The sequence below is a fragment of the Parasteatoda tepidariorum genome, chromosome 3, assembly GCF_982258835.1.
Source record: "Parasteatoda tepidariorum strain Cologne lab strain chromosome 3, Ptep-v5.0, whole genome shotgun sequence".
Classification (NCBI taxonomy): Eukaryota; Metazoa; Arthropoda; class Arachnida; order Araneae; family Theridiidae; genus Parasteatoda; species Parasteatoda tepidariorum.
Genome location: NC_141757.1, coordinates 92552983 through 92577449, shown reverse-complemented (window position 1 = coordinate 92577449; position 24467 = coordinate 92552983). Strand labels below are relative to the sequence as shown.

At 29.6% G+C, this 24467-nt stretch overlaps 1 protein-coding gene across 2 annotated transcripts in view; it reads left to right on the top strand.

Moving 5' to 3' along the window:
• The window catches only part of LOC107450073 (uncharacterized), a 119410-nt gene that overhangs the window by 28426 nt on the left and 66517 nt on the right, over nt 1-24467 (top strand). For both annotated transcript variants that reach the window (XM_043039093.3, XM_043039092.3), the window contains exon 2: nt 4179-4312. In XM_043039093.3, the coding sequence (XP_042895027.2) occupies nt 4193-4312 (120 nt within the window). In that variant the 5' untranslated portion in view covers nt 4179-4192. The remainder of the gene's footprint in view (nt 1-4178; nt 4313-24467) is intronic.

Below are 24467 nucleotides of genomic sequence, written 5' to 3'. Positions count from 1 at the left end.
AAAACCTGGGAAAGTTGGCCCATTTTATAAAAATTTCTCAAATTATTATTTTACACTGATATCTGTTCAGAGGACAAACTTTTACCTACTTCCTTAAATGCCTTTATTTTCATTCCACTTTCTTCTCATTCATTTTCTATATAATTAAAGCCGTGTTTTCTTCCATGAGAAAACAGCTGCTTAAGCTGCATATTTTAAGTGCACAAAAACCATGCACCTGCACCTGAAACAAACTTTACCCGCCTCCTCCATGATGAGTTTTATATTATTTTCATTGTTTTTTTTTCTATTCTGACTTGTGAAAAATGTCAATAAAAACTCTTGAAAAAAAGAGGCCCACCCATCATTTTAAACATGCCTTTTTTTCGGTCTATTGGATGTGCGACACTTTCCTCTTACTTCGCAGCAGGGGGGTCGGATCACGTGCAGAATTCACTCATTAAGATGGAAACAGGTCCTTTTCACTTTCATTTGTTTTGCTCGTTAACTGGCTTAATATCTTTCTTTCATTTCTTTTTCGAGGTACATCTGCTGTATGATTTTATATCATTTGAATTTGCGAAGTATTTCTTTTGCCACTTAAAGCGGTCTGTGCATAAAAGTACTATTGCTATATAAAGTCTATTATGAATAAAGGTTTAAACTTCGATAACTTTCCATTTTAAGGACTATTTTAGGGCAATTTAAAGATTTCAGAGTAATTTTTGCTTTTTCTTCTTTTTTCTTAAGAAATCGCGATGTATTTTTGTTACGACTTAAAGCGGCGTAAAAATTGCTTTATAAAAATGCTATTGTTACATAAAATCTGTTATTTGAATAAAGGCTCAGACTTGGATGACTTTTGAAAAATGATGTTTTGTTCTTTTTTAAGGCAACTTAAGGATGTTTTCTATGATTTGGTCATTTTTTGTACTAAAGCATAAAATAAATAAATAAACATCCATCAAAATCGTAAGAATTTGTAAGAAAAAAGTTTACTAAATACCACTGACTTTATTATCTTTTATTCATAAAAACGAACCAAGCAAAGTCAGACATTCAGTTATTAGTTCCTAAATTTATAATATTTACATCAACCTGAAACAAAATTGACTCTAAATCGTTAAAAAAAGTTAACGCATTTAAAATTATTAATAGGAATTACGAAGTAACCAAAGATGAGGCCACAATCTTTAATATTTGCCATTACAGAAATAATAGAAAAATTTTTCCCAGTTATAAACAAGATATAGATTTTCGGTTTATTACCCAGTTTTTACTGGGAATAAACCGGTTTTTTGGGAATGAAAGTTTGAAAAATGCCAGGTTTTAACTTTTTATTTCGAAGAGTTTAAATTGTCATTCAAATCAATGCAGTCGCATTTTTCAGCAAAGTAACAGAAACCTTTCATAAGAAGCATTATGGTTAATATGTTGATTAACTTTTTTAGACTTTTTAAATTTTTGCTTTATTTTTAATAATTTATTTGAAAAAATAGTATTCCGCTTTTCTTTTTAATTTTAGTACTTTTTTTTTTAAAATCTGAAGTACTTCTTTCGTGAATTAAGGCGGCGTATAAATTTCGTTTTAAAAGCTATTTCGATTTCTTTAGCAATAATCGAGACTTGACTATTTCATACTGTTTTTTGAACATTTTAAACCATTTTTGTGTCGTTAACTGTGCGTCTCATTTCGTTTTCTAAAAAAACTGTTTCGATTGTTTAATCAATAATTAAGACCTGAATATTTAAAATTCTTTTTTAATAATTTTAAACCATTTGTGTCGTTAATTGTGTGAGCAATTGGTAAAACAATTAATGAATAAATATTTCTATTATTTTTTACAGCCTTGAAAAAAACTTAGGAAAAAGGGGAGATGGGAAAAAAAAGAAAATTTATGAATTTTGTAAACTCGTGATTATTTTTATTTACTTCATTGACATTAATATTAAGATTTTCAGCAAAAATGATCGTATACTTTACTGTTATATTAACGTCCTATGTAATCCTTTAAATAGTTATTCACACATTTATATAATAAATGAAGCTACACTATCTAATTATTTTCAGTCCAATCTTAAAGCTTTTCAAATCACCGACAATCACATCTATATTTAGAAAAATGGGACTATAGCGTGCATGTGGTTTAACCGCAATAAAACAAATATTCCACACGTTTCTTTTTGAAATCATTTTCAGCCACTTTGCAGTTGAAGTGGCTTGACCCATTGAAATTCTTATTCTTAGGATGTCCAGACGGTGGATTTTAATATGGCCTAAATCCATACATGGTAACAGTTCTCAATAAGCTGCCGATTAGGTTAGTTACTGGTTTGAACTTAACGGCTGTTTTACTTCTTTTTTTTCTCCTTCCCCCTTTTATTTGTCGTCTTAAGTGTTTAATTTGACATGAAAATACTACAGACAAAATAAATTGCTCATTATTCATTCTTTTTTCTAAAAGTTAATTTGATTTCTGGTAATTAATGTGAGGATAATGTTTGCTTTTTTGATTGGGAAACAGTAAGTTAAAGGCATTTTAATTAGTATTGACGGTAAATTATGATTCTTTATGGTTTACCTTTTATTGCCCATTGTATCATGCTCGGAGTAATAATTTCAAATTAAACTCTAGGTTGTTTATTGATAAATTTTCGTTTATTTATTTATTTTTTTTTTAATTTTACTTTCTTTATTTTTTTTATAAATATATCATCCTTAAGCGTTTGACAATAAAATTCAAACGATATAAGTTTAATTACTATTAGAATGTTATCGTCAAAATAAGTATTAAACAAAAATACCTATGTCATTATTTTAATTCTGGGAATACGTAATAAACACTATCTTTGTAAACTTGCTTCACGAAAGTACTATAAAATTAAATTTTATAAAAATGAATTGAAACGTAAATTTTGTTTATGCGAAATTACATCGATTATTTTTATCTCAATTTAATTATAAAATTAGATTATTACAATATAATTTAAAGCCACTAAAACTCCCTTCATGAAACTTTTAAAAGGCAAAATACATGTTATAATACTTAAAAAACTGCACTTGGAAAATTTTCAATTTGAAATAAAAGTTAAATTTGCGGAGAAAAAAAAGTTGGGAAAAAAACAATCTTTAACGCGTTTTAGAAGTTAAGAGTTTTTGAAACTGAAAGAAAACACTTTGAGATTCTTGATGAATATTCTACTCAAAATTTTATAAAAGTGAATTAAAACGTAAATTTTGTTTATGAAAAATTACATCAATTATTTTTATTTCAGTTTAAATATAAAATTAGATTATTATAACAATATAATTTAATGTTATAGCCAAAAAAATAAGGTGCATACATCTTACTTAATCATGGAAAAAAATTGTAGTTTGCTCTTTTTTCTTTCGCTGACAAAAGAGGGAAGAAGGGTCCAAAATTGCCTAAATCTGGAGTATAATATTTGAACGGCCATAATGTTTCAAGAGCACTATCACTTCATGTTAGTTTTTTGGGCAAATTTTCCTGCACTTAACTACCAAATAAGACATTAAATTTCATTCTGTCCAAAAATATTTTATTAATTTTATTATGTACAGTTAATGTGACTTTTCTGATCATTATTCTGTAAGACTATTAAATTTTAAAATAAACTGTAGCTGGCCAGATTCAGGCCATATTAGGCTTGTTTCCATGGGCCGTCTTTGGTCCATGGACAATAGTTTCAACCTAAATCCATAATATACAACTTGACAAAGAATATACAACTTGACACCATATTAAAATATCAGCAAATTAGAGTGGTATTATGATTGAACAGGCTCCACAGTTTCTAAAAATGCATTGGACAGGTAGTTAACGCAAAAGAATGCGCAGTTGTCATTAGATTGGGCAAAATGAATCATCAAAGTGGTTCGACTCAATAGAATCAGTTCATTTTGGTGATTCGAATCAGTTGCAAGTTGGTGATTCGAATTATCAAATCAATACCCAACTCTGGTTATCCTGTAAGTTAAAATCGAAAAACTATATCCCCTCAAAACACTAAGGAAATATCGGAGATGCTATGATACTATTTTGCTTAGAAACAACGCTAGATGAAAAAAGATTAAGTACCTTCAGAAGATGACGCTTGTCTACCTGATTTAAATGTTCTTTCTTTGAGAATACAATATCTGTAAGCATTAGTTTCTTAGTAATTTTTCTTTTTTTCAGATCTTGGTTGAATTATGTCTGGTCTTAAATCGGAGTGCCGAAAATTTTCTCCAAATGTGTTTAATAAAACCAAGTGCCAAAACTGTTTTCGAATCAAAGATTCCCACTCAGCTGAAGCATTGGAAAGTAACAGGGTAAGTAAAATATTTATGAAGAATGAAACTTTAATCATTTCTCTTGTCTTCGAAGTCGGATTTCAGCGTTGCAAGTATATGGAAATGAATTTTTTTCATTGTTATAAGTAGTGTAAGTTAATCTCACTTATGGAATTAGCATTATATAATTTTATATTTATTATTATTATATAATTTATATAGTAAACTCACTTATGGAATTGTACTACACCATTTTTCAAAAGCTTATCCACTGTGTTATCAATAGAGTAGGGGTGCACAACCTTTTTGAGTGAAGGGCCACATGCGCAGCAGATTGACTAGTGAAGGGCCGCATGCCAAAGGGAACACCCAAAGTATTTAGACAAACATATTTATAGCAATTTTAGGTAGTAATTGTTATAAAAACATTGTTCTAACCACTAAATTCTTTTTCTAAGTTAACCTTGTAATATCTTAGCATAAAATTAAATACTTTTAAATGTTTAAAGTTAAAAACTTCTAAACTAAGAAAAAACTGAGCCTTCTAAGAAAAAACAGAATCAGTTAATCAGAAGAAAATTTAGATAAATTGAAATAATTAAAAAACTATGGGAAAATACATGTTTTTTAAAAGTCATATTACATAATACATAAGTCCATTTTAACATAAATTTTAACTTTAAAAAATTTGTTCATAGAAATAAATTTAAAAAAAATGTTCTAGTTATTAAAATAAATACAAGTTAAATACTTTGATTTAAAGAAAGTTTATAGGGTTAAAAATGATAAAAATTGAAACAAAACCCCATCTGCGGAAAATAAGATTTAGCATTTAGAAGGGGAATATACTTAAACTTTAAAACATTTATTTTAAATTAATGATAGGAAGCAGGGGCAGAGAGAGGGAAGAAAGAAAGAAAGCATTAATCTTGAATAAACTATTTTCCTTAATAATAAAAAACTATTAAGATACTTGTTTAAAATTTTTTATGGCGAATATTTTTTTAACATGACACTTTCTATTTACAATTAATACACATATGCATAAACAATTAGTAACATTTACATTACTTAACGAACCTTATTTTGATTATATTTTTTACTGTTAAAATTTAATGATATGCAAATCATTTCCCAGCGTACAATCATGAATGATATGAAATGGTGGAAGTATAGCATAAGAAAATGGTTAAAAAATTTTCTTAATGGTTATCCTGTAATTTGCAAAATTTTTAAATATTGGGATAATTTTATTCACTTGATCATGTGATTCAATTGATCATGCTTTTTCGAGTCATTAAATGAATTTGTTAAAAGACTGCTCTGTAATTTTGAACAGGCCAAATTTATTCTGGAAAACAGTTTTATGACAAAAGCTGTTGTTGTGGGTAGTATTAAATTAGGGCAAAAAACTTAATCACTTTTGGAATTTGTCCTAGATGGTGTTCTTCATTGCCATATTTTTAAATCACGTGAATACAAATAGCGATGTGTTATTTTATAATTGCCTAAATACTAATTGTTATGTGTGCTTTTTAAATTGCGCAAATATAAAACGCAATGTGTGATTTTCAAACTGCGTGAATACGAATTGAGATGTACAATTTCAAATTGCGAAAAGACTACTCACAGCGCATGATTTTTAAAATGTGTGAATATGAATCGCGATATATGGTTTTTAAATCGCGTGAATATGAATCGCGATGGATGATTTTTAAATCTCGTTATCTTTAATACGAAATGCGTTGCGCAATTTTAAGATCGCGTAAATACGAATTACGGTGTGTGAATTTTAAATTACGCGAAGAATTAAAACGTATGATTTTTAAAACGTATAAATACGAATCTCGACATGTGATTTTTAAATCATGTAACAACAAAAAGAATAGGTTGAGTGTGTGATGTTAACTTGCACTTGTTCATGGGACTAAAGAAATATACACGTGTTTTGAATTATTTTTTAGCAAAGGGGAACGCGTTTAATATAAATGTACACAACTTGTTTTTATTTTTCATTTTTATTATTTTTAGGAAGGTATCGATTTTGCTAAAATACGTAATTACTTTTTAAGTTCCAAAAAAAATTAAAACAGTATCGAATTTTAAGAGCTGTAATATTGTGCTAAAATATCAGGATATTCTAAATTACAAGTAAAGAGACGTTCGAAAAATCTCTTATATTTATGTAAAAATCGACACAAATACAGCACATAAAAAGTAATTATTTTAATGCGCGATTCAAAACTCGCGTGCTGTCAAATTATATGAAAAATATCAATTTTTTTTAAATCACGGGTAAAAAGCGTAGTAATAACTACAAAGGAAATTATCAAAATACCTTTATATTTGCGGTGAAATTGGTGTAAATAAAACGCGTCAAAATTTTATGTATTTAAATGCGAAATTAAAGTATCAAAATAGCGTATAAAAAATATCGGACTTTCAAAACCTTGTAGAGATGTGTAACAATAATTGCCAAAATAACGATTGAAAAATAATTTGATTTGCAATAAAATTGGCACAAATAAACCACGTCAAAAAATGGTTATCTAAGTGAGCGATTATTTAATCGCGATTCGTAATAATATCGTGCCAAAATATCAAAATTTCAAAAACCATGCGGAAATGCGTAGCAACAACTGCCGAAAAAGATTAGATTTTTCATGAAGTTTGCACAAATAAAGCGTTTCATAACTTTTTAGAAATCGCGATTTCAGAAAATACGTGAAAATGGGCAGCAATAACTACCGGAAAGTCATTGAATTTACGATAAAATCGGAGCACTCGAAGAGAGTCAGAAGTAATAACTAAAATTAGAAATTCGTATATCGTAATAATGATGTGTTCAAAATAATGGTATTTTCAAAACTATGCCTAAATCTGTAGAGGTAACCATCGAAAAAAAGCGATCGAAAACTACATTGAGTGAAATTGGGTGCGTCAAAAACTTAAATGCGTAAATTTCAAATTTCCGAAATTTTTTTTATTTAAAAAAAATTTAATTAATTTTTTTTTTCATTTTGTTCAGATTGCGGTAGCGGGCCGCACATTGAGGGTTGGCGGGCCGCACATTGAGGGTTGGCGGGCCGCAGGTTGTGCACCCCTACAATAGAGGATCCTGAAGATTTTTTGAATTTATTTTATTTTATTTTATAACCGTCTTTGAACAGCCGACCCAACTTTGGGCTTAAGACTACTAATATTCAACTCCGTAGACACTTCTAGTTTTTATTTTACTTTATAAACTCTGTGGAAATGCCGACTTAATTCTGAGTTTATACAATTTTTAACTTCATAACCTTGCAATTTTGAACCCAATCCAGAAGATAAGGGAACTTCTGGGTTAATTGAGCGTAAATTGAGACAAATTTACGCTAGCCTGCACACAAAGCCTCAAGTCTCTTTTCCCTGGTACCATTGTCATGAGCCAGTCTTCTTGCCTCTTCTAATCTATTTAGTTCTGGTTGGCACGGATCTCAATTTATTTATCTTTGCCCTTCCTCTTTTACGTTTCCCATCGGGTGCCTAAGTAAGTACGATGTTAGCAGGGCTATCCCGTTTTAAACGAAGAATGTGCCGAGTCCATCTTCATCTTCATCATGATTTTGCCTTTGTTAGTAAATCTTTATTTAAAATAATCTTAGGGGAGAAATTTTTTAAAATAATTCTTAAACATTTGTTCTGGAACGTTCCCAGTTTTTGTACTTCAGTTTTACGGAGGTTCCAATATTCAGCATTATATAAAAGTATAGAGCGAGCAACAGTTTTAAAAACATGACAGAATTATAAAATTGGACTATCACTAGAATTCTTCTTTTTTGCACAACTGCCCAGAGTAGGTCAGCGCCGTCCCCATGAGCTTTATGAGAATTATACGCAGTTATATTTTGTCATTATTACAACTATTATTCGATTATTCTCTCATTTAAAGAATACTGGAGCTGTTCAAATATTTTATATACATATAATGAGGGAAAGATTCTGCAGGAGGAAAAGAAGGTTTAAGCTGTATTTACCACAGTTATAAAATATTTCCTTTATCTAAAAAAATAATAATCCCTTTACAACTTGTTGAAATAAAGTTAGGATAAACTTCATTTTTGAAAAAAAAAATAAAGAAAGGGAAACTTATGATTTACTTATTATTGCTGATAATAGGGCTCGAAATGTCCAAAAATATGATTACATAATATTTTAACGGTCCAGGGGTGGTAGAGCGTAGGCCTTGTAGTGAAGACCTGTAGTGAAGTCAAATGATTTTCAAAACACACTCGAAATTCTGGGTTTACAAACTATGATTAATAAATATTGAACATTATTTTCTTTTTGCCTAATATTTAAAATAGACGAGTTCTAATTATAAAAGATGTTTGCTAGTACATTTTATATATTTTCAAAAACTGATATTTGTGAATTCATTAAAATTTCTCTCTTTTTACCTATTATGGTAGATAATAGAAATGGTGGAAGTTAAATGTTAAGAATGGATAATTTTATAGAAAACTTGCGCCCGTCAACGGATTTTTCAAATTTTTTTAAATTTTTTACTGTTAAAACAAAGAACCCTTTCATAAAATAATGTATTGTAAAATTGAACCTTCCTCCCTAATTTTCATAAATAGAGTCGATGACGTGTTTAATTCATAATTTTAAAGCAAAAATTCTTTGAAAAACATAATGTTTGGGTTTTCCCCCCACAAAAATAGAATCTTATTTTCGCATATTTTAAAAAAAAGCAGAAAACTGGCAAAAAAAAGCTTTTAATTGATTACAGATCAAAGAATTATGAGTGATGAATAAGAATTATAATTTCGCGAATTCTCAAAAATAGAACCCTTTACAAAAAATCGAAACACACAATTGGTTTTGAGATTTTTCACAGAACCTCAAAATATGAATAAGAATTTTTACCAAAATTCTGGAATAAAAAGTAAGATAAATAAGCATTCTTTTTTTAATAAAACTGTTAACTTTCTCTTTAACCTCATTCTCTTTTAAGCTTACAACTTCCAAATTGTTCTGTAAAAATTTTTAAAAATTATTGTCAATCAAATTATTTTAACTGTGTTACATTAGTAAAAGTTTAAATTATTTTAAATAAAAATATTTTTTTAAATAATATGACGGCAAATTTTTGCTGTAAAACAATTTTTATGTTTAGTTTTTTAAGTAAAATGCTAAAAATTAAATTGTGTAACAATTTTGTTTTTCGCTAATCGCTTTTCGTTTATTACATATTATATGTGTCGAAGTATTAAGTATATTATGAAAGAAATATAAAGTATATACTTCTGTATCCTTTTCCCTTCCGCAATTTTCGAAATCACATTTAAACAAAAGCCGTAACTGGAACGTAGTAAAATATGCCAGAAATGCATCTGCGCCGAGTGCGGATTCAGAGCACGTCTTTCTTTCCTGTTCGGCAACGGCAAAATCAGCCAGTCCACTTGCTAATTCTGCCCTTTGGTCAAGCTCTGTAGGGCCTTTGGATCAACAAAACAAAAACAATGGGGCCTGCAAAGTTGATCACTTGCATCATTCGTAAACAAGAGGTCATCGACCTATGTCTAATGGCACAAACGATCGAGCAAACCGAAAAAGGGCAAATAAGAACAAACGAATGCGAATAAAGAACGTTTCTGAATTAGATTAATATATCGTCTGAAATTAAAAAAGATAGAATTCGAAACGGAAGCTCGAAGAAATGTTTACTCCTGGCTCTAATGATCGTTCTTGTTTATTTCTGTTGAATTCTTTTTCTCCAACCGAGTATCAAGTCACTTTTCTGTTATAAATTAAGCAGGAAATAAAAACAGAGTGGATGGTCTCGGTTGGGTCTCGTTTAACTACTCCTAATTAATCATCTTATGTGTCCACCCACTGTGATGAGACAATATAAACTGTATTGTTCGTAAACTAAATCTACTGTCATTAAAGAATGATCTATAATGAGAATACTCCAGAAGTTAAAAAAGAATTAAGTTAATATTTAAATGCTATATAAGGTTAATGAGGATTATATTTAATAAATAAAATAATATCTCAGTGTGTTGTGTTTTCTTATTGCCTGCAAGTAAAAGGCTTCGGTATTAAATGTTTTGACTGAATGGGAATAAATAAGCTAACAATGTTGAACATATTATTTAAACGTAAGATTAGGTAAAATCCCTCAAACGACTTCGATAATTTTTTATTATTACTTTTTCTTAAAATCCTGTTTATTTATCGTATTTAAATTTTCTTTTTAAAATTTAAACTGAATATTTTTGTGTTTTAATATTCAATTATTTTAGTCGTGCAGTTCGAGCATATTATTCGCCTTAAAAATTATTTTTAAGCATTGCACCTTATTTTGCAAATAAAATCCCCTCAGCAAAATAAATAAATAAAACTAGTTAAATGTTTCTAAAAACGCAATTTAAGCAACATGAAATATATAGGGTGGTATTACTTGCTATCACTTTTTAGTACCATTATCATTAGTAAAATAAAAAAATATGCTTACTGCTTACAGAAAGTTAAGGACTGTGTAACTTAAACGACTCTAAAACTATTCGGCACTCAAACTGGTTATGAAGCTTTTCTTACTTAGATTGCTTTAATGATTCACCATATAACTTTCTTTTTTTCTCCCATTTGATTATGAATATGTGGCACCTAAAATGAATATTTTTTGCCGGCATTTTTGAAAAGGATTCTCAAAAAGTGCATCAGTTACCGTGATAACGTGATTACGGAACACCTATTTAATTTTTCCCATCCTTTTTTTAATAACGTTGATAACCCTTAAAACTGTATAATTCCGAAGATATTCGAATAGATAATGACAATTTATCTGTATCAGTTTGTGTAATTTCAGATTGTATCATTTTTAAAGATTTTGGAACACGTAAACATACATATATTATATTATATTATGTTATGTCATGTCATGTCATGTCATGTCATGTCATATTATATTACATTACATTACATTACATTACATTACATTACATTACATTACATTATATTATATTATATTATATTATATTATATTATATTATATTATATTATATTATATTATATTATATTATATTATATTATATTCTTCCGATTGATTTCAATAATTAATTTTCACCAGGGTGTGTAGCGTTTTTGAAAAGTGCTTAAAGGTGCTTATTTTAAATTTACGTTTTTTAAAGCCCTTAATGGTTTTTTTTAAATTTCGGGTTTGTAAAAGTGCTTAATTTTCTATCTTTTAAAAATAGTTTTTTTTTCTTTACCGAGTCGATTGTGGTTCTAAATTACAAAAAATGTATGATTTTCACAATTTTCTCTGCAATATTAATAAGAAACTAGTTATTTTATCATTTCATGATTATGTAAAGTTTCTGAAAATGTTTTTGAATTTTATTGATTTCATGTTTATAAATTAAGAACTTTAAACTATAGAAAAATGAATTTTTATTACTGCACAGATCCTAATTATGATTTTTTTTTTTGGAAAGTGATTAAAAATATTTTAACAGTGCTTAAAAATTACTTAAAAGGAACTTAAAAGGGGCTTATTTTTTGTTAAAAAATTTGGCTTCGCACCCTGTTCACCTTAAAATTATTCATTCATAAATTTCAGAAACTATTCTTATTTAATTTCAGTGTGAACTCAATATAAATACACTAGCTTCTAACGATAATCGGATTAAATCCAAACAAGAAATCAGGTCGAAAGTAAAATGTTTCTCAATTAACTTAACAAACAATTAGGCTTATCTCGTAATTTATTTACTTAAAAGAGATTTAACAGAATAGTTCACGTAATTAGATTTCCAATAACGGGCAAAAAAAAAAGTTCCTGTTTTCACTTTTTGTTTGCTTTTCATCAATTACGTTTTACAAAACTTGTACACTTATGATTTCTTTCAGATAACAGTAATGCTTTTCTGAGTCTGATTTACAGTTTTATCAATCAATCTATCCTTGGATCTGCGAGATTTTTTCCGCTTTCAGTTACTTTCAGGATAATAACAACCTTTGAACCTTAATAACAACGAGTAGCTGTGTTGCACCAGGAACAAAACATCTCGACAAGTCCACTTAAACCAAAGAAACGCAGTTATTGTGCAAAAGCACTCGTTTTATTCCAAATGCTATAGGTTAACAAGCACAGATTAAATGTGCACATTAAGCTCTCTTAGTCGATGATGTATTCATTCCCGATTTAGAGTTGCAAAGAGACGAAGTGCGTCAAATGCGAAGCTCTTTAAATTTTACAGATGACGTCATTCGCCACTTCGAATTGCCGCTTCCAAGAACAAAAATAAAAAAATAAAAATTATACAACCTTCTTGTAATCACAAGTAGTTTGCCAGAATTGATTTATGAGAACATTAAGTCCTTATAAGCGTTTGGATTCTGATTTCTTCTAAGCGTGCGGTGCCATTTTTTTTCCGAACAATCGTTTTCTTACGGGAGGGCAAAATCTCGGATTTACAGAGCTTAGCGCTGCGATTGATTAAGGTTGTCATTGTTGCTCCGTTATGACAGAATCATAAATGCTTCTATCATAATATATATCATGTTTTGTAGGAATTTTTAGTAAATTATTTTATTTTGATTCAGAGCTCTTTCATCTCTCGTGCCCGGGGGCCATATCAACAAATTCCGGAAATCTTACACGTTACATATTTGCTGTATAATGCAGACAAAAAAATTCATAAGCAGAAGATTGCTCATTTATGACAGATTCATAAATACTTCTATCTTAAAATACTATTGTTTTTGTTGGAAAATTGAGTATAATATACTATGTAGTATACATGATATTATTATGTTATTACATAGTATTATTATGTTATTTAGGCTTAATAATTTTTTTTCGGCCGTGGAAAATTCAGAAATCTTAGAGACTTCACATTTGCTGTATAATGGAGAAAAATAAATTCATAAGCAGGAGGTTGCTTCTTTTTGACAGATTCATAAATTCTTCTATCTTAGAATACTCTTGTTTCCTTTTTTTTTTTTTTGAATGTTGAGTATATTATGTCATTTAGACTAGGTCTCTTCATTCTTTTGTGCCATAGGATCACAACAGCAAATTCCGGAAATCCTACTTGATACACATCTGCTGTCAAATGCAGACAAAAAATTTAAGCAGTAGGGAAAGATAAAAGCTAATTTCAGAATATGGTATTATGTTTTCTGATTTTTAACACTTTAATATTTTGTTAAATATTGAAATTAATTTAGTGAAGCATCAGTTAATTTTCTCATAATATAGTTAGCTACGTATTCTTTTCTTTTCCGTCATCTCTTTAAAGTAACCTTTATAGACTTGAAAGGTAAAAGTAACAGCTAAGTTATTTCATTAATAAGTCATCTTATATAAGGCATTCGTTCCATTCACTTAATGTAAAACATTTGAAATTTTATCCGAAGAAAATACCCAGTAAGAATAAAAGCAAATAGCTTACATTTCAGTGGTGGAGTTCAATACAGTTCAGTGAGTGCTATGGCATTAAGGAATAACATTATGATAGCGAATCCTAGCCTAGTGGCGGACCTTTAAATGGTCCTATAGTAGTGGTGGCCTTAAGTATTCCAATTTATCACTTGATGCAGTAGAATATTTTACATATTTTAAATAATGTTTTTCAAATAGTTTCTCAGCTGATCAATTAAGAAGGGTGTTCTGCCCAAAGAACCTAGCAGCTACCTACACTTTTCTCCAGCTGTTCCCAATTTGTTTAGGTTGTGGAACCCTAAATGATTGACCCTATTGTTACAGAACCCGTAGACTTTTTCAATAAATTTCATTAGCTATTGTTAACGCATTAATTAACAAAATAATGTTAATTGTTTTGAAAATTTTTAATGATTTGATTGTTATTTATTATTTCGTTAATATGTAGTGAATTAAGAGAGAAGGAAATTTTTTCATCTTATCCATTTCATCTTAAAATTAGGTTTTATGTTTTATTGAATTTACAGGTTTAGAGGGGCTTCTTGTCCAGCTCTTAACGTTGATTTTAGTGCATACATAACTAAAACTAGATGAAGTAGCTGAAATATTGTTTTTGTTAAAATTAAAACGAAAAAGTACGAAAACAAATGTAGAGAGTGTTTATCAGAGAAACATACTTTCTTCATTGCTGAGTTTTGGTTATTTTTATTGGATGCGAAATACTGATGCAATTTTTCATAAATGCATATATCCTATTCGTAATTCATTCATTATATTATTATTAGAAAACAGAACAATGTTTTGAGTTTTTTTTTCTTCACGAGCATTTTAATTAAATATAATTTATAAAAATAACGAAACATTAAATAAATATTGGATTACTAATTTGACACAAATTTAGTTACTGGTTTTCAAAATCATAACTGGTTTTAGAAAAAATAAAATCTTAACTCTCGAAACCCCTGTGACACTACCACGGAACTCTAGAGTGCCGCTAAGCACCATTTGAGTAGTCCTGCGCTCTACGTCATTCTTCCACCAGCAGTCTAATAATAATAATAATAATACAAATAATTTCTGCGTATGAGTGCGAAGCATTTTTACCATGGTTAGGGCAAATATTTTAGTAGGAAATGTAAGGTGTCAAAGTCTGGTAAAGACATTCAAAAATAGAAAATTTAAAAAAATAAATAAATAAAAAGAAACATGGATAGTTGATTTCTTGACAAAATTGTTCTTAAGCGCAGCTAAATTATCCTTTCTTGGAGCATTGTTTCCAAATACTAGCTTCTGTAAGTAAATTAAAAAAACAGTTATAAGCTCATGTGACTGCCATTAGCATTTAAAATACGGCGAGAAGGTACAAGAGGGCTTATTTTCGAGTATGCAATCATAGTTGCAGTTTATCTTATGATTGCACTCACCTAAAAAATTTTTTTAGTTTATCTCAACACCAAAAACGGTGGCAATTGCTTTACACCAAATAATTAGTGGATCACTATACATAACTCTCGCATCTCTAGGTTATGTAAGGTGTCTAGGGAATGTAATCCAAGAATATTCTATTACACTACTTGGTGTAAAGCAGAGTCGCCTCTATTATCATTATAATTAGATAACACTAAAATTTATAATCACAGTAAGATGTAATAAACATGAGAATCAGTTAAGTTATTTTTACAATATTAAGAAACAAATATTAATTCTGGATGCATATATGCAATGTTTCTTAAAATAAAATTAGTGTGTTTTTAATTAAAGTACCCCAAAGCACGGAGAATATAATAATATGAATTCGAGCAAGGCTTAACAAATCCAAGGCGGAGGGAAATTAAATATTATAAAATTATTTAATACAATTGATAAATTTATGGAAATATTCTTGTGAGAGATTAGCTTAATTATGCAACTAAAAACATACATGCCTCTTAAAACACTTTACTTATTTTCTGCATCACGTTCAGCATCGTGCGAGACATCAAACTGTCTTTGCTCTTTTGTAAACAAAAGCGGTTTCCAAACGGATGCCAAAGTTGGCGAAAATAATTCACGAATAGAGTAAATGCATCTGAGGTCGGTGTAAGCTTTTTTAATAATTGGTGTTTAGATTTAACTACACCCATTAAGTGTGTGTGAAAGCCCGATTAGGTATTAACATAAAATAAAGTATTCATTCCCACAATTTTTGGAGTTTTTCAACACCGAATTCGAATAGGTATTACACCGCAATTTTTACAGAGAAAAATTACAACTTCATAATTTTTGTTTATTGAATTAATTCATTGAAACCAAGCCAAAGTTATTTTACTCAAAAAATTGCTCAAAACCCAACTATTTGCACGTAATCGCACACTCAGAAATAAATTGAATTGAGCTTCTAATTTTAAAACATTCCTTTTGAATTTATTTATTGACCTACATTTAAAAAAAAAAAGTCATTTTAGTCTTCCTTACGAGGTTTGTTTGTTGCAAGAGGGGCAACTATCCTATATGAAATACTTGATATCTGAATTACAACTTGAAGCCTGAACGAAGTTTTGACTCATTTATGTTTCATAAGTAAGAAGAAATAATTACGGGAATTTGCTCCCATACTTGAAATTAATTGACTTTGATGACAACACTACCCTGTCATTAACCTCAATTTTGCTCTCTTGGCTTCACTATGATACTCAGTAGGTCTAGAATTTTTTGTTACATTAATGCGAGAAAATATTTTACTTTTATATCTCTCTATCACTGTTATTTTAACTAGTTTCAAATAGGAAGAAAACGTTTTCCTTTTTTTTTTTTTTTAGTTTTGTGTAACTGAATATTTGTTTGAAGTCATGAGAGTTAACCTGTTATCACCCTATCGAGACAAAAGTAATTTTTTTCCCACCTGGCACAAAAATGTACCATCGAGAGATTTTCAGAGAGAGTGATAGGCTGATAAATTACTTCCGCATTGAAAATATGCTGAAAGAAAGGTACCGAAACTTGCAAATTAAGTTGAATTATTAACATAATTTATAACTTAAAATGTGAAGAGGACGCATATGTCTCTGAAAAACTTTACGTAATTGTATCTCCTTCAAATAAATAAACTACACAACCAATGAAGCTTTGTGTTAGGGAATATTTTCTGTAGATGTGAGCTATAATCACATTATCGTGGGAAAAACAATTTTGTTTTTCAACTAAGACGATGGACGGCACAATTTATGTACCACTGTAGGTTGAGAAATAACTTTCGCATTTTAAGTATGCTGAAAGAAATTCGCATTCAAAGTAGGCTGATACATGTAAATTAAGTTGAATTATTATTTGTAACTTAAAATGTGAAAAGGACGCTTATGTTTTTCAAAAGCGTTTAATGGTAAAATTTTATTAAGTAAGAAGTGACTGCGCTAATGATAACGTATTACCAATGATTACTGCGCTATGATTGTATCTTCTTCAAATAAAAATAAAAAACTGTACTACTAATGTACTCATTTAATAATTTATTTACCTCATTTGATAACATATGTTACTCATTTTATCAAATTTAGAGCACTGCGTACCTACAAAATACATTTAATCAAATTAGGATGTCTATATATCTATCAATGTATCTCTTTTTATGAAATCTGTATCTATAGGTACAGTGAGCGGAAGAAAAAAGACCCTTACGCACCTAAACGAGTTTTGATCTAATGATCGGATTTGAACGTTCTAGGTCTCAATCTTCATTGTTGAAAAGAATGATACGCTATTTAATTAGTGCAGCGACATTTTAAGTTAAGAAATCCGACACAAAATGCACTTTCTCTGAATCATCATACCTTTTTTTTACGGATTCGGATTTCTGACCCCCAAAATATAGGTAATTTTGGGAAATTGTCGCATTGGGGAATATGGTTTCTATAGTTTGGTCACGAGAGTGATCCGAAGCTTGGAATGTGAAGATCCGATTATTAGATAAAAAGGTATTCAGGGTTGTCCGTTTTTTTTTTCTTGTGCACTGTACATATATACCCCATATTTTGCTTTATAAATCTACTAGTTGTTTTTTTCGACCAACTTGGTGATCATTCAAAATTATCTTGTACAACATACAAACTTTAATGGTAACCAAGCCCAATGCACAACGCAACTGTAATTAAAAATTCCAATTCTTTATCCTTTCCCCAAATCTTAACACCTTAATTAGTTTTAAAAAGTATATTAACCAAATTTTGTTTTACCACCATCCTGTTGCCCGCGCGGACGTACTTTAATTTCAATTTTAACTATTTTCAAGACGATATATTGTAAATTCCTTTTTTATTGAATTTTAGCAATAATTTAAAATCTGTCCGGCAGCTATTAAATCGCACAAACCACCCAAAGTATGAGTTCGGATAGAAAGGATCAAAAATAAATCAAAAGAATTACAAAGTTTTATTTCTATGAAAATGCAAAATTATTATAAATATATACTTAGCGCGTAGCTAACCATCCAACACTACTTAAATTATTACTTAGGACAACCTAACAAAATTAATCTAAATAAATAAACGTATGCTTAATTTTTAATACCTTAAATTTTTTAAAAAAAAGCGGAAAACAAACTATTGAAAAGATATAATCTCGTCATCAGCTCACACGATTATATCTGCAAAAAGGGTGCTTTCTAATATTGTATTAATATAACACAATCGTAATTATGAGCGATATTTGATCAAGATAACATATTTTTTTCTCTTACGTATGAATAATCTGTACAGCCAAAGTAATCCTTTATAAACGCATTTATCTAATAAACGTATGAACTTCATCTCATCAAATTGGATGAAGTGAGATGTTTGTGCGCAGTGCGCAAAAATAAATAAATAAACGAACCACCCTGAACAACTTTTCATCCAATGATCGGTTCACTTTCTGGGAATCAATCTTAATGGTTCTAGGGCAGGGGTGGCGAAGCTTTATGCACCCAACGTGCCATTTTTTCAAAAAATTGTTTAATGAGGTTGCTGAATTCTATCAACTCAAAACTCTTTATTTACTATGAAAAAAACATTTTGCAATGTCTCAGTTATGCGTGTAATTCAACCTGAAGTGACATTAGTGTGACTTCTGTTGTTGCAGATTAGAAGACAAATGACTTATATTAGGTTGTAAGATGCTAGTTTAAGCAGAACTGTTAATGTTTTTTTGCTAATTATTTATTGTTAGCTTGTTTTTTATAGTTATTGTTTTTTCGGCATTAAATTGTTTATTTTTTTGTTTGTTTTTGTGAATTTTAATTTAATTGTTAATATGCTTCATAGTGAACTTTGCGATCGGTGGCGTGCCCAGAATATTGTGTCGCGTGCCATTAATGGCACACGTGCCATTGGTTCGCCATCCCTGTTCTAGGGGGTGACCTCAAAAGTGAAGACGATATTTTAATACACGAAATCAGTTAAAAAACGTAATTTCTCTGAATAAACATGCATTTTGCTTTGGCGGATTCGGATTTTTGATCCTCAAAATTAAGGGGTACCCGCAATCTGGAAAATAGGGTCTCCATAGTTTGGTCTGGAAAGTGATCCAAATTTTGGACCCCGTAAAGTATTTTTTGCTTAGCTTGCCTTATTTCGAAAATTTTTCAAGCGAAATGAAAATTCTTTACACACAATTATAAAATTCGTTTATAAAAAAAAAATTGCAACTTGCAATTTCCCATACAAAAAATAACCTTCGGTGGATATTTTTTATTATTTTATAATATAATAGTCGAAAAAATTTTGAATTGTAAGATTTTACGCACAACCTTTTACGTCAGTCGAATAGTTCCTGATCAAATTTTAAAGATATAATTTTTTTGAAATTCTATTTTTAGAAGCTACTCGACGGATATCGCTCAAAATTTTTATTTTGCCATGTAAAATTACATTCTTTAAAGTGATGTAATGTTTTTTTTTTTTTTTTTTTTTTTTTTTTGCACTGTTCCCACGTAAACTTTTAATTTTGCCATGTAGAGAAAATCTGAAGACGTACAGGTACATTATTTCATTAAATTTAAAAATGTCAACACATGTGTTCATTTCATTAAGTTTTGACTTAGTGTGGTTGATGGCCGGCTTTGGGTACCATAAACGTGGAAAGATCCCTATGCTAAATAAATGTAGTATTTGTTCGATGAATCATCGATATCGATATGAAAATATTCCAAAATATCACTAATGTTCATGTTTAAGAAGTTTTTTCCATTAGAATATTCAGCATACATATTCTGATATTCAATAGGATTCGATTATATCGTGTGCGTGCCCTAACCTCGTGATAGCGTTGGCCTCCTGATGTTGCAGTTATGCGTAATGCAAGGGTGCGTCTTTTTTTTTGTCCTCCGGGTCTATATTTGACTACGCCCTTGAAGACCAAGGAACCGCCTAAGTAGGGTTCCGGGATGTGTACAATACTCCTTGCTTAATTACTCCTTTTTTTCTTCTCTTTTTTTTTGCCCCTTTGTGAAACCGTGGGCACACACAGTTATTATCTTTGCCGATTCATTTCTTGCATTTCCTTATATCGCTTTTTTGAAACTTCAAGTTTATATTTAGTATAACATTTACTTTGTCGCCAAAAAGGATAAAAAAAAAAATCAAAGATATTCGAGAAATCGAAATATTTTCTCCAAATTAGTCTTATTTTGTATGTCTTTAATTAGGTATGAATTCCATTTCAATTGGAAAAAATTATTAGAGATCTTTTCATAGCAATTATTATATTAATAATTTGTAATTATTATTAATCTAATATTCTTACATATGATATATGATATTCTGATTCTCTTACGTGGCTCCCAAATTTTGACTGTATTTCTTTTCCGCCGGTGGCAACGTTTGCTTTGTTTTGTTTACGTTACTATTTCTCTTACACGGCGAATCGACCAATGATTGCCGTTAAAAATGTCACATGCCAAATCTAGCTGACGTGGCTCAACATATGGCTCTTTTAAAAACAGAAACTGAAATAACCAGAGAGCATCAGCTTCGGCAATCTCATACTATTAAGCTAGGCAGAAGTGAGTAGTCTTTGTCGATAGATCTCTATTTTAGTATTTTGTCGAAAGCGCTTTTTTTCACGAATTTATATATTACGAATTTATTGGACGATTTTTGATTTATATCACGAATTATACTTTAGCACATTTCTAATAGGTTTAATGAATTACATGTCATTTATTTGAATTCAAATTTATTTTAATGACTTAGTATTTACTAAAAAGATGTAATTTTTTAAAAAACAAACGTTTTTATATGGATTTGAATGATTGTTTTAAATTCTTAGAATTTAGTGCATTTGCAATGTACCTAAGTTAGTAGCGAGCGAAGCGAGCTTAGTTTGCGAAGCAAACCATATAAGATTGCGTAGCAATTTTCGGGGGTTGGCGAGCGCCACCGAGCAGGGGGCGTAGCCCACTAGTATAATTATTAGTAGTAATTATTGTGGTAGTATTGTAAGTGTAGTTAGTTTAGGAGTAATTATTTATTGGAAATAATTTTAAAGTTTTCACTTCTTTGAAGTAATTATTTTTTACAATACGGAAAAAAATTATACAAGATATATGATTTCATTTATTGTTTTATAAATCTTTATTTTTTTGTGAAATTTGCATTTAATATTTCGCTTTTCTTAAGTAACTTCGTCACTCAGGTTATTTGAAATAAAACCTAGGAGAAGAAAAGATGTTTGTCTAAATTAGTCGTTTTATTATTTATGCAGTTTTTTTTCGAACACCAAATTTTTATACAAGGGTTTTGACTGTTTAACAAACATATGTAAAATGGCATAGTACTCAAAACTCTCATAACTTTTAAACTATTTATCCTATCAAATTGGTTTAGGTCCTACATATTCAGCGTAAAATACATAGAATTAAATATTTTTTTTCGCTTATATCTATAGCAATGCCTAATGCTTAAATAGGCATAAGGAGAAAATTATACTTTTTTAACATTAAAACCTTCATAGCTTTTGAACTATATGTCCTATATGCTTTATGTTGGGTTGATTCCTCTCAAAATACATACGCAAAAATGCTCTTCTTGTTTATTCAATAGGCATGAATCAAAAATTGCACTTTTTATGCTCTCTGAATTTCTCCTAACTTTTGATTTATTAGTTTTATCTACTTGAGTTTGATGTCAATGAATTGAAGTTATTGACACCAAATTATTGATAATATTATAATTTGCATAAAAGATACATGAGTAAAAATAATTTACTTGTATATTTATATCACTTGCATATTTTTTGCATATTTTATTTTATTTTATAACTGGCATAGAACAGCTAACCCGATTCTGAGTTTACGACTATCAATGTTCAACTCGGTAGCCAAACTAGCCTTTATGGAGATCTTTCTGCTGGAACTAATACGTATCTTAATTACATGGAGGTGAAAATTACGAATACCTACCACGGTTAGCCCAACGGCTAGAGGATTCTAACCCATGATCCGCCTAACACTGAGAATATTTTAGGTAAGCGCTGTGGACTGTGCTAGCCGGGGCAGATTTCGTATCAACCAGTCGCTGCTAGGATTCGAACTTGGGAAACTTCAATTAGTCACTTTGGGAGGTGAACGTTCTATCACCGGAGCCATCGCAGCTCTTACTTGTCTATATATATATAACCGTCGTGGAACCGCCGACCCAATTTTGGGCTTACGACTACTAATGTTCAACTCCGTAGCCTTGAAATTTTGAACCAATCCAGAAGACACGGAAACTCCTGGATCAGTACCTCCAGAGGCATGATTTGTTAAGGGAACATGGAGGACTTTGAGACTCGACAGATTTAGCTTTCATCAGTCACAATTTGCTACACGGGGGGGAGGGTCTTCGGCCGGCGGGGATCGAACCCACGACCTCTTGGACATGGGCCCAGTGTCCTACCTACCAGGCTATCCCAGCCCTACTTGTCTAGATACTAATGTTTTAAGTTTTTTCCCCTCTTTTGAGTCTCTTCCCCTCAATAAATTTAATATGGCAAATAAAGCTCATTTCAGAGGAAGGGGCAAACTTCAAGTTTCATATTAGACAGAAGCCACACCGTTTAAAACTGTAATTTAATTCCAATATTGATTTAATTCCAAAGTCAATTTAGTTTTCGCGTTAAAATAATTTTGACTTCAGTTTCAACGTTAGTTTTATTCGAGCGATAATTTAATTCCGAAGTAAGTTATTTAACTTCAATATTCATTTGATTGATTCAATGTTAATTTCCAGATTTCCTACATAATTTCCTTATTTAGCTCCTTTTATGACGCTAAAACTGGCTTATTGATAAAATTTTGATTTCAAAATTATTGGCTTATCGGTAAAATAAATTATAGAAAAGGGTATAGAAAGAAAAGTGATACACAGTTTTGTCGATTCGACCATCTTTAACGATCGAGCTCAAAGATGATAAATTAGATCATTAATGTAAATATAATAAATAATCAGAAATCACAAACACGTTAACAACAAGCGCGTTAGTTTAATTTCAACGTTATTTAAATTCCAAAGTTAGTTTAATTTCAACGTTCATTTAATTTTTGTGTAAATTTCCACATTTCCCTCGTCATTTTAGTATTAAGCTTCTTTTATGATACAATAAATGACTTATTGGTAATATTACAATTTCGTGATTATTATGATTATTAGATTATTATGATTATTAGATTATTATGATTATTAGATTATATAGATTATTATGATTATTATGATTATTAGATTATATAGATTATTATGATTATTAGATTATTAGATTATATAGATTATTACAATACTGCTAAAATAAATATGGGAAAGGATATTGGAAGAAAAGTGTTGAGCACTTTAATCGTTTTGACCATCTTTAACGATCTATCTTAAAGATGACAAATTGGATCATTGATGTAAATTAAATTTAATTAATCAGAAATCACAAACACGTAAACAACAAGCGCGATAGTTTAATTTCATCGTTATTTTAATTCCAAAGTTAATTTAATTTCATCGTTATTCGAATTCCAAAATAGTTTAGTGTAAATTTCCACATTTCCCAAATTATTTTCGTATTGAGCTTCTTTTATGACACAAAAACTGGCCTATTGATAAGATAACAATTTCGAGATTATTATGATTATTAGATTAATATGATTATTAGATTGATAGGATTAATAGATTATTATGATTATTAGATTGCAATATTACATCGATTATTACATTACTGATAAAATAAACATGGAAGAAAAGTGTTGCGCACTTTAGTCACTTCGACCATTTTTAACGATGGAGCTTAGAAATGATAAATTGCGTCATTAATGTAAAGAAAATAAATATCCAGAAATGAAACATGACAGACCAGTGCCGCTTGTTAAAGGAATTATGTAGTTTCCGTCTTGATGTGATAAGAAAAGAAATGACATTGAAAATTGATATGAACTCAGTTTTTTTATTTTATTTCATTTTTAAAAAAATTGAAATGATATTTAATCTGTTTTGAAAGTTCTGAAATTATTAAACGCTTTATATAAATGGTTTGAAATCGACAAGTTTTTAGAAATGATTTGTGCCAATGTTTTTTTTAAAAAAAAATCTATTATAGTTTGACTGCTTTTTTTATTTGTTATTTAATTGCCTTAACTTATTATTTAAAAGCATTTATAATTCATTTTGTATTATTCGGTATACAAAATTTTTTTGATAAACAGCAATTTTAATGTACTTTTATGTACTTTATAATTATGATGTTGTAAAGCTCAGAATAAAAATATTTTATTGCAGTTCTTCTCCA